The sequence below is a fragment of the Mus caroli genome, chromosome 19, assembly GCF_900094665.2.
Source record: "Mus caroli chromosome 19, CAROLI_EIJ_v1.1, whole genome shotgun sequence".
Taxonomy (NCBI): Eukaryota; Metazoa; Chordata; class Mammalia; order Rodentia; family Muridae; genus Mus; species Mus caroli.
Window position 1 is genome coordinate 4159500 of NC_034588.1, and position 13698 is coordinate 4173197.

Genomic DNA, 13698 nt, shown 5'->3' on the forward strand with positions numbered 1-13698 from the left:
TAGAGACAAGAGCTCCGGGGTACTGGTTAGTTCATAATGTTGTTCCAACTATAGGGTTGCAGATCCCTTTAGCTCCTTGGGTACTTTCTCTAGCTTCTTGATTGGGAGCCCTGTGATACATCCAATAGCTGACTGTGAGCATCCACTCCTGTGTTTGCTAGGCCCCACTATGCATCTTCTGAGAGTGTTGGAATCCCAACCATGTGCACCATACCCAATTTTCACACATGTTTTAAGAAGAAGAACTCAGATCTAAATTGGAAATCTCCTGCATAAGTCAGACACAAGATAGTACATACCTGTAATTCCAGTACCAAAAAAAAAAAAACAAAAACAAAAAAACAAAAACAAAAACCCAAGACAATAACTACTTTATCAAGGCAGAATGAAGACAACTTGGAATCTCCTGATTGGATGCTAGAAACTAGAGAAATAATAAAGATAACGGAGGAAATGATAATGGTACACACCTGTAATGCTGGAAAGCAGAAATAGGCAAATCACTGTTAAGTTTGAGGCCAACCAGGATGACACAATGTGACCTTGTTTAGAAAGAGAAGGAGGAAAAATAAAAAAGAAAGGAAGCAAAGAAGGAAAAGAAAAAAACTGAAGGACTCAATGCCAGTAATGAACACAAGGGATAGCTTATATTCTGTCTCTTTCAAGGTTTAGAACAGGATCTCACTGTGCATCTCAGGTTAGCCTGGGACTTGGTTTAGTTCGGAAATCAGTATGTTAAGACTAGATTCAAACTAGTAATCCTCCTGACTCAGCCTCTCAAGTGCTGGGATTATAGGCATGTGTCACAACTACTGGTTTATATGGTGCTGGGGACTGAACACAGACAGGGCTTTGTCATCCTAGCCAAGCATTTTACCAACTGAGCTACATTCCCAGACCAATGCCCTTTCACCAGCCTCAGAGACGTGCAGGGTATCATCACATACTGCTGTTATCACTCCTTTAACTTGCAGAAGATGACAGCTTCTCAGACTTTTCTGGCTTTATGATCTTTAATGTGTGTGTGTGTGGTGTTGGTATGTGTAAATGTGCAAATTCGAGGTATACCTGCCCATAGGCACGGTTGTGGGGCCAGAAGCAGACATCAGGTATCTTCCTCTGTTCTCCACTATTTTTCCTCCAAGGAACCCCAGGATCTGCTTGTCTACAAAGCTGCTTCCTCCCAGATGCTGGGGTTACAGAAATGTGTGCCAAACCCATCTTTTACTTGAATGATAGGGATCTGGACTCTAGTTCCTGTGCTTGTACCCAACTGAGTCATCTCCCCAGCAGGTTGGCCTTTTATTTTATTTATCTATATTGTTAACATTGATTATTGTAAATTCCCCAGGCTTGGGTTTGGAGGAGGACCACAAAAAACAAACAAAAAAACAAAAAAAGTGCAGGAGGAAGGAAAACAGGAGTCAAGGTGATCTTGACAGTTTTGAGGAATACCAATCAATACATTTTTACAGAATATCTTCCAATTAAGGTCTGACTTTTTTTTCTTTCTGGTTGGATTGAAATGATGGGTTTAGAGCAAGAATACCACAGAGATGAAGGGTTATCTTAACCTTTGAAGGATTAGTACTAGTAAGATTTGCAGTGGTGATGAAAGCCTAACTTAGGCTGTTTGCTAAGTTTCTCCAGGACAGTTCTGCTCTCCATCCAACATCCAAATCACGAACACGTAAGTGTGGAGGTTGGACAACTTGCAGGAGTTGGTTGTTTCTACCACATGGGTTCTGGGGACCCGACTATGACAATGGGTTTGTTATTAAGTACCTTTACCTGTTAAACCAGTGGTTCTCAACCTGTAGGTGGAGAACACTCTGGAGTTACAATGACTCTTTCATAAGGGTCACCTAAGACCATCCAAAAACAGGTATTTACATCACAATTCCTAGCAGTAGCAGAATTATAGTTATGAAGTTGCAATGAAAATAATTTTATAGTCTGAGGTCATCACAACTTGAAGAACTGTTTTAAAGAGTTACAGCATTAGGAAGATGGAGGACTGCTGTGTTAAGCCATCTCACCAGTCCAGGTTTTTCTTAAACAATGTATTACTTGTCAGGTGTGGTGAGCATTCTTTTAATCTCAACATTCAGGAGGCAGAGAAAGGTGAAACTCTGTAAATCTGAGGCTAGCCTAGTCTTCAAAGAGTTTTAGGAACACAAAAACAAAATACAACTCCCTCAATATGTATGTACATGCATGTTGTGTGTGTGTGTGTACACACACACATATATATATATAAATAAATTTTTACTTATTTATTGAGTTTGGTCTTTTATTATCTATTGTAATGCTAAGTGTAGGCTCCCACGATTTGGTTGTCCCAGAGAGGAGATTCTACATGTAGACCATGGCCCCAAGTTATTTCTAATTGGTAAATAAAGATGCCAATAGCTGGGCAAAAGAGACATAGGTAGGGTTTAGGTTTCTCAGGCTTGGGTTTGGAGGAGGAAAAAGAAAGAAAGAAAGAAAGAAAGAAAGAAAGAAAGAAAGAAAGGAAGAAAGAAGGCAAGGAAAGGAAGGTGCAGGAGAAAGAAGAAGTTGCCATAGGTTAGGCGGCAAGAACATACACTTGAGGGCTGACCAATTGGAGTTAAGAGCAGTCCAGATGAAGTAATAGTAAGTAGTAAGTAATAATTTAGGATTATCAACAGGAAAGTAGGTTCTAATAATACAGAGGGTAGGTATCTGCTCATTTGTTGTGCTGCTTAAGGCTTATTGTAAATATAAAGGTTGTGTGTTATTTTTATCTGGGAACTAAATGAAACCCCAGGTCGGATTTAGTTAATTTCCACAACATATTGGTGCCTAATGTGGGTCTAGGGGTTTGTGTGCACCAGGCACTTAAGTCACTTCCTTCTTTCTACTATGTGAGTCCCAGGTATGGAACTCAAATCATCAAGCTTTGTGGCAAGCACTTTTACTGATCCACTTTGCCAGCCCTAAACCAGCAGGTTGAGCTTTTTATTTATTTATCTATAGCTAACACTGACTATTGTATTTTTTCTTTGTTTGCTTGGTTGGGTGACTGTGGAGTATTTTTAGTATAAGCTGCTTCAAATTCTAACCATAGAGGCAGTATATATGTTTATGTGAAAGAGATCTGAGCCTTAAACTCCTTGATGCTAGCCAGTCTCCTAACTTAACTATTGCTAACTTTGTGGCATGGCTTAATTTCTCTGAGCCTGTGTCTCCACCTAGGGTGTGTTCTCAACTCACAGATAAACAATACAAGTCTTCCTTCTATTGAATATAGCCTCCAAAGGAATAGCAATAGAAAGAGCCTTAATATGCTCAGCCGTTTAATTATTATATGTGGGCATGACTTAAACCAATAGGCAAATATTAATGTATCAAAATTATTACCAGCCCGGGTTGCCACACACCTGTAATCCCAGCTGCTTGTGGAATGAAGGTTTGAGAACAGCCTCTGCCACAAGTGAGTTCAAGAACAGCCTGGGCAACTTGGTGAGACCTTGACTAAAAATAAGATGTACAAAATCAGTGCCCATTGTTGAAAAACTTTGCCGTAACAGAACAAAAAGATTATGTATTAATTTTGCTTAAGAGGTTTTCCAGAATACCTTTCCATGTATCCTGAAGGAAGAGCTGCTAATGATGAATGCCAAGAACCCACATGTATCCCTCCTGGTTATGTTTCAAAGATGTTTTTACAGGAATATTAAGTCAGTTGATTTCAGAAAAGAGGTAAGAATATTCTTTGAAATTAAAAACAAAAACAAAAATCACCAACAAAAAACTACCATTAAAATGGTCCACCTGCTAATGACTAACCTTCCCTGAGTGAAAATCTTACATAGCAATCAAAAAAGTTCTCTCTGAGCCAGGTGTGGTAACACACGCCTTTAATCCTAGCACGTGGGAGGCAGAGGCAGGTGGATATCTATAAACTCAAGGCCAGCATGGTATACACAGAGAGTTCAGAACAGCCAGGAGTATAGTGAGGTAGCAGCAGCAGCAGCAGCAGCAGCGGTGGCTCTCCCTGGAGCTGCAATAGGAGAGCCATTGGCTTCTGTAAGTTACAGATACACAGTAAAAAGACTTCCATGATGCAATCAGAAGCAATAATGTTATAACTTAAGCAGAGTTAGCATGCTCATGTCTTTCAAAACATCTACAATAAGCCATAATTGAAACAACTGTAGAATTATACTCAATAACTGTTAGGCAATTTTTAAGGCAACATCCTTTCTTTTTTTGAAACAAGGTCTCCGTATATAGCCCCAGTTGGCCTTGTACTCACAGAAGTCCACCAACCTTTACCTCCAAGTACTAGGATTAAAGATGTGTGCCACCTCCACTAGCCAGAAAGGTTTTGTTTGTTTGTTTATTTGGTTTTTCGAGACAGGGTTTCTCTGTGTAGCTCTGGCTGTCCTGGAACTCACTTTGTAGATCAGGCTGGCCTCGAACTCAGAAATCCTCCTGCCTCTGCCTCCCAAGTGCTGGGATTAAAGGCGTGCCACACCACGCCCGGCAGGAAAAAACAAACAAACAAACAAACAAACAAACATAACACTTATTTGGAGACAATGTAATTCTGCCAAGAACTAGGAAATGCTTGTTCTAGGACTATCACTACTTTAAAGAGAAATGTCTTTCAAGAGAAATAATGCTTGGCTCAAACAGAACTGATAAACTTAATTTCCTCTTTCCTCTAACAACACGTCACAATTCATTCATTACCAAACTTCACCTTACAAGTGCTTGCAACAGTCACCTGAGTAGAATAGATGACTGACATTATAAGAACAGTTTCCTCACAGAAGAATTTAATAAAGCAACATTTTCCTGCTACTATTTTCAGACCATCTTTAAAATACTAAAAGGCAAAAAGGGTTCAACACAAAAGCAGTGCAAAGAATAAATGAACAGCAACAAAATAAAAACACTAGAATTCTTACCTTAAACTATGTAAATAATCACCTGGTGACCTCAAGTTAGAGTTAAGGTGCATCCACAAATAAAATCAAGTCGCTGGACAGTGCTGGCTCACGCCTTTAATTCCAGCACTTGGGCAGCAGAAGTAGGTGAATCTGAGTTCTAGGGACAGACTAGTCTAAAGAGCAAGTTCTAGGCCAGCCAGGGCTACAAGGAAACCCTGTCTTGAAAAACAAAAACAAAACAAATTGAGTAAATAGGTGTTTCTCTTAAACACATCTGCTGTGGCAAGCATTTTATAATGTATCATAATTATATTTACTATGGCCAGAAGGGTACAAAAATACTTAACACATACTAATGTTATGCCAAGCCACCTAGGAAACAAGTTGCCCCCCTCCTTATTTTTTTTGTTTTTGAGATAGGGTTTCTCAAAATAGCTTTGGCAGGCTAGAACCTGATATATAGATCAGGTTAACCTTGAATTCACAGAAAATTGCCTGACTATAAGTGCTGGAATTAACAATGAGCACCACCAAGCCTAGAATTATTAAAACTGTTTTTTTTTAAATGAATAGATGTCTGGATAGATGGCTCAGCAGTTAAGAAGATACAGCTTTTACAGAAGACTGGGGTTCAGTTCCCAGAATTCATACTGGATGGCTCACAACCACTTGTAATTCTAGTTCCAGGGGGAATCTGACACCTCTGGCTTCTCTAGGAACCTGCACTTGTATATACACATACCTACACACATACACATAATTAAAAAAATTTAAATATGTATTTAAAAGAGTGGCTGGGAATACATAGCTCATTGGTGAACTTCATGTCAACCATATAGGCCAGGCCCTATATTCACACTTCAGTACTAGTGGAAAAAACAACATCACCAATTTTCTTTTATTGTTAAGGAAGAGTAGGATTTTTCACCTGTAATTCAATTACTATTCTACGTGTAGATAATTTGTAACTGTCCAATGCATCAAATATTGTTAATAAATATTTTGAACTAGTTTGAAGTAGTTTGCTTTCAAGGACACAAAACAAAAGCATCTAGTTCATACAGATGATGTGTACTTTAGCCCTTCACATTAATCACTATTACTTGCTAACATTCACTATAGGCAAAGTATGTGTGCTTAATTTTCATAACTATTACTATCATTTTTATGAAGAGGAAACTAAGGCACAGAATTTGCACAACAGCAATTATTAGAGATAAACGCAAGGGCTGGAGGCGTCTTTCGGTGGTTAAGAACACTGGCGGGAGAGGGCCTAGGTTCAATTCCCAGACCAACATAACAGCTCACAACTATCCGTGATTCCAGTTTCAAGGTCCGACACACTCTACAGACACACATGCAGGCAAAAGCCCAATGCACTTAAAATAACTACTGAAGAGAGAGAGAGAGAGACCCAAAAGGCACTCGCCTTTAATCCCAGCACTCCAGAGACAGAGGTAGGAGGATCTCTGCAAGTTCAAGCATGGTCTGTCTGATCTACAGAGTGAGTTCTAGGCCAGCCAAGGCTAACCAGTGAAGCCCTTTGTCTTTTTTTCTTTTTTAGATTTATGTATTATGTATGCAGTGGCCTGCCTGTATGTATGCCTGCAAGCCAGAAGAGGGCACCAGATCTCATTTCAGATGGTTATGAGCCACTATGTGGTTGCTGGGAATTGAACTCAGGACCTCTGGAAAAGCAGCCATTGCTCTTAACCTCTGAGCCATCTCTCCAGTTCCAATCCCCTGTCTTAAACAAATAAAATTTAATCATTAATTAAAAAGAGTTAGCCAGAATTGAAATCAGGTAATTTTTGGTGCTCACATGTTTGTTGGTAAATGTATGATGCTACCATGGATATAGTCAGGAATGAATGTAATACTGACATTAATAAAAACAAGTGGTAGGATCCTTGTAATTTAAGGGTTAATACGGTAAATCCAAATTACATAGTTAATGTTTGACTGACTGTTAGAACAAAGCATGAAATGAGGCCATGAATAGAACACAGAACTAAGTTTAGAGAGAGACAAAAGAAATAGTTACAGCAAAATATTTTTCAATTGCCCATTGCTATTGTTTGAGCAAGTATCATGAAGTAAAATGTAGCTTTATTTTGACATCATGATTTTCATAAAAGTAGTTAGTCTTTGGCAAATTGTAAAATTTCAATGTTATAAGTATTAAAACCATATTTAAAATTCAAACATAGTGCTGAAGAGATAGGCCATCAATTAAGAGCACTGGATGTCTTCCCAGAGGACTGGATTCTAGTCCTGGCACCTACATGGTGGTTCATAATTGTGAGTCCACTCCCTGACCATCAGCAACCTGATGTGTGGCCTGTAAGGACACTAGACACACATGTGGTACACACACACACACTCAAGCAAACAACCATAAACATAAAACAAAATAAATTCAGACAAAATAGGTATAGGGCAATTCTTACTCTGTAAAGAATATTACATATTTCTGCCCTTTTTTTTTTTTTTTTTAAACCTTACCCTCAAATGTCTGCCTCTGAAACTCTCATCTCCTTCAAAGGAGGAAATCTAGGAAAGCATCCTGGCCCTCTCCTTCTCTCAGAGTAGCACAGTTTACTATTGCTTTAACACCTGCCACACTGGGCTACAGAGTGCTGTTACTTGTTTCTAAAGAAATCACTATTTCTAAACTTACTGGACAGGTCAGTCAAAATTGAACTTAGTAAAGAACACGAAGTAAGACTGACAGCAATGTTTGCATGTTTTTCCTACAACCACAGCTCATATGATCTGCTGATTAGCATTTCCATGTAATCAGGACCTGACAACCACAGCAGAATTTTTAGGGATCATTTAAAATGTGTTAAATTTTAGAATAATAAAATACATCTTATTTTCCTCTTGCCAAACCTTGAGCATCTTCTCTGAGAGAGGGAAGCATGGAAGAAGGGGAATGGTGACTTCCCTGCAGTATTTTTGGTTTTGAGGCAGGGTTTCTCAGACTGGTGAACCTCCTGCCTCAGTGTCAGAAATACAGAGGTGATAGGTACCCATTCAGCTCTATTGGAATACCTTTATGAAGACTCTTTGTTTTCTGTTGTTGCTTTTTGGAGACAGTACCTCATTATGAAGCCTTGACTGGTCTGAAGCTTTCTATATAGAGCAGGCTGGCCTCTTAACTTAGAGATCCATCTGCCTCTGCATCCTGAGTGCTGAGGTTGAAGATATATGCTACCAAACCCAGCTTTTTAAAAAATGATTTGTTTGTTTGTTTGAGACAGAATTTCTCTGTGTAGCCATGGCCGTCCCAGAACTTACTCTGTAACCAGGCTGGCCTCCAACTCAAGAGATCTACCTGCCTCTGCCTTCCCAACCTGCTCAGCTTTTAAAATAATATGTTTAGTTTAGAATATAAATGTAATCCACCAGGACATAGGACTTTTTTTTTTTTTTTTTAACTTAAGTGGGAGACAGAGAGTTGTGCTTATTACGGAGGTCAGAACAATGGTGGGAGTCAATTTTCTTCTTTTATCATGTGGGTCCAAGAGTTCTAACTCAGGTTGTTAGGCTTAACTGCAAGTGTCCTACCCACTGGGACATCTTGCTACCCCATACGACAACGGACAGACTTTTATATTCAAGTAGTCACTTGACCAACAAGAATCCACTGGGGCTACTGAACTATTACTACTTTCTTTTCTTTTTCTTTTTTTTTGTTTTTAAAGATTTATTTACATAAGTACACTGTAGCTGGCTCTGAAGAGTACGTGTCAGATCTCATTAAGGATGGTTGTGAGCCACCATGTGGTTGCTGGGATTTGAACTCAGGACCTTTGGAAGAGCAGTCAGCGCTCTTACCCACTGAGCCATCTTGCCAGCACCCCTATTACTACTTTCTGATAATCAGTTAATTAACAATGAGCAGTAGTTTATGATAGGACATTTAGCGTGTATTTCAGGTATTCCTTTTCAGCTTGTAAACCTGATGAATCATTCAACAAAAACCCATTGAGTACTTCTGTAGTTACAGATAGACACTGTTTCAAGTGCCAATAGTGGGCTAGGGATGTGTCTCAGAAGTTTACCTAGCAGCAAAATGGCCCTAGATTCCATCTATAACACTGTAAGACAAAGAAAACAAAACAAAAACAAAACCCTCCGAGTCAACAGTGACAAAATGTCTACAGTTGATGTCACAGAAGCAATTTTATACAAAAATTAAGAAAAATGGTTATACTAGGCGATTTATACTGTTAGGAAAGTACAAGGCAAACACATCTACACAGAATACTATTTCAAGATATAAATTTTTCTGTTAGCAAAATGCCCCATTTTAGAATCTTTCCCACTACCAAAAGGGGTATTTTAAAAGGCAGTGGTGGTGGCACACACCTTTAACCCCAGCACTCAGAAGGCACAGACAGGTGGATCTCTGAGTTCCAGACTAGCCAGGTCTACAGAGCCAGTTTCAGGTCAGCCAGGGCTACACAGGGCTACCTCTTTTTGTTTTGGCTTTGTCTCTCTCTCTCAAAAAAAATTGAAACAAACGAAACAAAGAGTTATGTTAACAACAACAACATCCCAAGTAAGGTAGCTTGGCACAGTGGCTCACAGCTATTATCTCAGGATTTGAGATGATGAGATAGGAGAGATTTCAAAGCCTGCTAGGATGTGTAATGAATTCCAGAAGACGACTCTTTATTAAAAAACACAGGGAAATTGCAATAATAAAACTGTGACAATGTGGCATGTGACATGAGGGAATGATACCAGAAACACAAGCTAAACAAAAATACTGCATGTTAATATATCAGTACTGCTAATATAAAATTCACAGGGTGGCAGTACATACTTGCATTCCTCTGGCACACCAAGGGAGCCGATCCCTCTGACAGTGCATTAAAAGAATAAAAATGTTGATTCGTGATGGGTGTGGTGGCATGCACCTGTAGTTCCCATGGAGGTTGAGGCAGAATCATCTTGCATTCAAGGCTAGCCTGGGCTACTTTGTATTAAAAAATTTTTTTTCACTATTTGATCACAACCATAGCTAAAAATTTAATTCTCTGAGTGATAGCTAGACTGACTCCTCAATACTTAACATTTGATCTTCAGCACAAAAGGCCAACTTCTGAAACCTTTGGAAATTAGGACTAGGCCCAACCAAACAGTAAGCAGTGATTAAAGCCAAGTCACTAAGTTGTAGAAAAGCCACGTTCATCTGGAAATTAGCCCAAAATGCAAAAATTTGGAAGAGAAATGCTGGTGGTTTGAACAGAACCAGGGTACAAAATATGCTGCCTCATTCCCTTTATCTGCAGAAAACTTCCTCCCATTTATACCATTTATCCAAATGGCCATTACCACACTGGAGAATTCTGCAGGACACCAAAGCTCTCAGACAGGTGGAAGGCCAGTATTAGGAAACATGAGAGAATATATTTAATGCTAAGATCAGGAATATTGTGTTCATAATTCAAGACTGCACTGGAGTCAATAAAGCATTTTCTAAACCTCTTAAAATCCTTCCTTTGACAAACCGAATTTTTCGCCAAAGACTCAGTTCTTTTAAGAACCACCACCTGCCAGTGGTGCATATTTTTCCTCAAGAAGGCATCTGCACTGCAGATCTCTCTGATCTGAGTGGAGCTTGCTAGTCAGCTCCCACCAGCAGGCAGACTTGTATACAAAAGAAACTAAAGGAGGCCGGCAGCGTCTCTCCTAGTCTTTTCATACACAAGAGAGAAGGGGGTTCAAGCAGCCCAGGCTTTGTCTGAATTCTTTCCCCTGCAGCAATCGTTCCCTTTTGTTATGCTGCTATTGAGAATAGGCCATCGAAAACAAGAAATCAAAACATGGTGATGGCTTGGCAAGACTATTTATTTATTATCTTCTAGAATATAGCAACTGACTGCGTGTCCCCACCCCCACGATGCACCACCGGTGAAGAGCCGGCTGTGTTGCAGATGCAGCCAAGGATCCATCTTGGACTATCAGCAGCTCCCTCCCAAATCTTCCCATGCTATTTTCATCACGCCTCATCTACCTCAGAGTCTCAGAAAAAAAAAAAAAATCTGGCATTCAGTTTAGCCAAAAACAGTAATATAACTTCCTGATCCTTCTGGCGAAAAAAAAAAATTTTTTTTTCTGGAAGGCTGTATCACCCATTTAAGATTGTGTCAATCGGTCTGCAAACCTGCAACGCCACCTTTTCCACCACCACCCCTCTCAAAATCCTAGCGACTTCATTTCTCCTACCTCCCACCTGTCACAATCCCCTGAGGCTCGCTAATCCTTCTCTAAGTCACCCCCACCCCGCGACCCACCCTAGGGCTCTCGGGCCTCTAGCACTCGATCCATTGCGTGCACACAGCCTTTCTCCGTTTCACCCCACTGCGGGTGCCCTCCCTTGCAGGGGGTCAGCGTCAACGCCCACTCTAGTTCACCACCCCGCCCCCAACCTGTTTTCTTCACACCCCGTTATTTCCTCACCTCGGTCTTTCGCTCCCCTCCCCCTTAGCCTGTTCCTCAAATGCCCGCCAAGAGACTAAAGCCGCCCACGGCCCGGACAGGTCGCTCGCCCCTTCCCGGAGACCCAGTAGCTCGCGCTCCCCAGGGACCGAGCCCCCCGCGCGCCTCACCCGCACACGAGGAGCCGCAGCTCTTCGCCCCCAGGGCGGGGCAGGCTCCAGGGCTCCCGCCGCCGCCGCCGAGAGCTGACGGCTCGGCCCCGGAGGACGACGAGGAGACTGACGGGGACTGAGTGGCCGCTGACGACTCCGCCATGGCTGCACGAGCAAGGGCGGGAGAAGGATGAAGAGAGACGTAGGGCGGGAGAGTGGGAGGGGACACAGAATAATCCAGCAGCTGGCTCTCCGAAGTTCCCGGCGTCGCCTGTTCCGAAGACTGACTCCGACAGACTGACTGACTCAGCCGTGCTCCGCAGGGAGAGGAGGAGTACGAGCGCGCATGCGCACAAAGAGCCTGAGCGCGCGGGCGGCGGCCTCGGAGGCGCGCAGCGACGCAATGCGCAGGCGCAAGAACTGTCCCTCTGCGCTCCTGCAGGAAAGGACCCAGAGTGACTGGGCCCGCGGGTGGGGCAGGCCTCTCGGGGGTGAGGGGTAGGGGATGGGGGGATGGGGGAAAGCCTGACGTAAGGGGCGTGGCTAAGCGCTAGAACCCGCCCGCCACTGCAGCCCCTGCTACAGATTAACCGTGCCCAGTCTCCCCACCTTCCTCTTGTTTATATGAATGTTTTCTAGCTGGCAGATTGTTTCTTTATGCCTTCATAAGCTACAAATATTTTTTATTATAAATCCTAATTGATGTCTTTGCCTGATGCGTACCAGCCTGTGACTCCAAAGAGTACAATATTTAGAGACCCCCCCACACTCTGTAATATTCTTTTTGAATTATCTGGTCGTGTCGTAATATCGCCCCACCGAGGCAGGTATGGTACAGTCCCATGTTTGATAGGTGGAGAAAGATGCTAAACAGAATGAGAAACTATTACTCATTCCAATCACATTGCAATGCAGGCACAGAATTGGCTTCATATTTTTATCTTGTTTTTCTTCCCAAAGAGGCTTCAGGTTGTCTTTTCTCTGAGTATGTTCTGAGCTACAAAAAACATACTTTGGAAAATAAAAAAGAAGCTGCCGAGGAAAGAAAAACCAGGAGAAAACGTCTTGGTTGGGACTGGGGGAGTGGAGTGGACATGAAATGAGGTATTAAAAATGAGGCACAGATACTCATAATACTGAATTTTATTCATGTCCTAAGATGAGTCCCCCCAAAAATGACATTTGAAACTGAACATCAATTTATGTCAAATTTTGTTTTTAAAATTTTAAGTACATAATGATGATAAAGCTGTGGGATTTGATGTTAAGTAGCAATCTATGACCCAAAGTGCAATTGCAGATTCAGCAAATTCTGTAAAGATGCTAACTCACGGAGCGAGAGCTAGGCAAGCAGGCTGCTGCAGATGGGGAACAAGCTGTGGACCGCATCTGTCCTAGACAGTTTTTCAAGGTCAAATAAAGCTCAGATAGCATCCTGGTTGTTGCAGTGTTCTGAAAACCACCCAGGATATTTCCCAAAATGACTCTGGAAAATATCTTACTCTGTCACTCAACGGCAGGCATCAATTGATAGTGCAGCAAACTGTCCCCGATGCTGTTGAGTGCCAGCGAACGATGGCAAAGGGAACTGTATGCCAGTAATCAGGAATCTAATTACTTATTTTGGTGAATGCTTAAGTATTTTTTTCTTAAAGTCTATGTTAAAGTCAGGCATGCTGGATAGTTCTGTTACCTTGAATTCTAAGAAGACGGAACCATGATTAAGAAAATGACTCCAGCCAGGCAGTGGTCCCAGCACTTGGGAGGTAGAGGAAGGCGGATTTCTGAGTTCAAGGCCAGCCTGGTCTACAGAGTGAGTTCCAGAACAGCCAGGGCTACACAGAGAAACCCTGTCTCTGGAAAAAAAAAAAAGACTCCAGGGCTGGTGAGATGGTTCAGTGGTTAAGAGCACTGATTGCTGCTCTTCCAGAGGTCCTGAGTTCAAATCCCAGCAACCACATGGTGGCTCACAACCATCTGTACTGGGATCTGATGTACTCTTCTGGTGTGTGTTTGAAGACTGTTACAGTGTACTCATATAAATAAAATAAATAAATCTTAAAAAAAAAAAAGAAAAGAAAAAGAAAATGACTCCATAAGATCAGGTAGTGAGCAAGCCTAAAGGATATTTTTCTTAATTAGTAATCAATGGGAGAGGGCCCAGCCCA

General features: G+C 41.5%; 1 protein-coding gene across 3 annotated transcripts in view; it reads right to left on the reverse strand.

The window, feature by feature from the left end:
* The window catches only part of Rtn3 (reticulon 3), a 62309-nt gene extending 50414 nt beyond the window's left edge, over positions 1-11895 (reverse strand). For 2 of the 3 annotated variants that reach the window (XM_029472296.1, XM_029472295.1), the window contains exon 1: positions 11549-11895. In XM_029472296.1, coding sequence (XP_029328156.1) covers positions 11549-11693 — 145 coding nt within the window. In that variant the 5' untranslated portion in view covers positions 11694-11895. The remainder of the gene's footprint in view (positions 1-11548) is intronic. The other variant, XM_021151198.2, reaches the window with a different exon arrangement.
* Positions 11896-13698: the final 1803 nt, after the last annotated feature.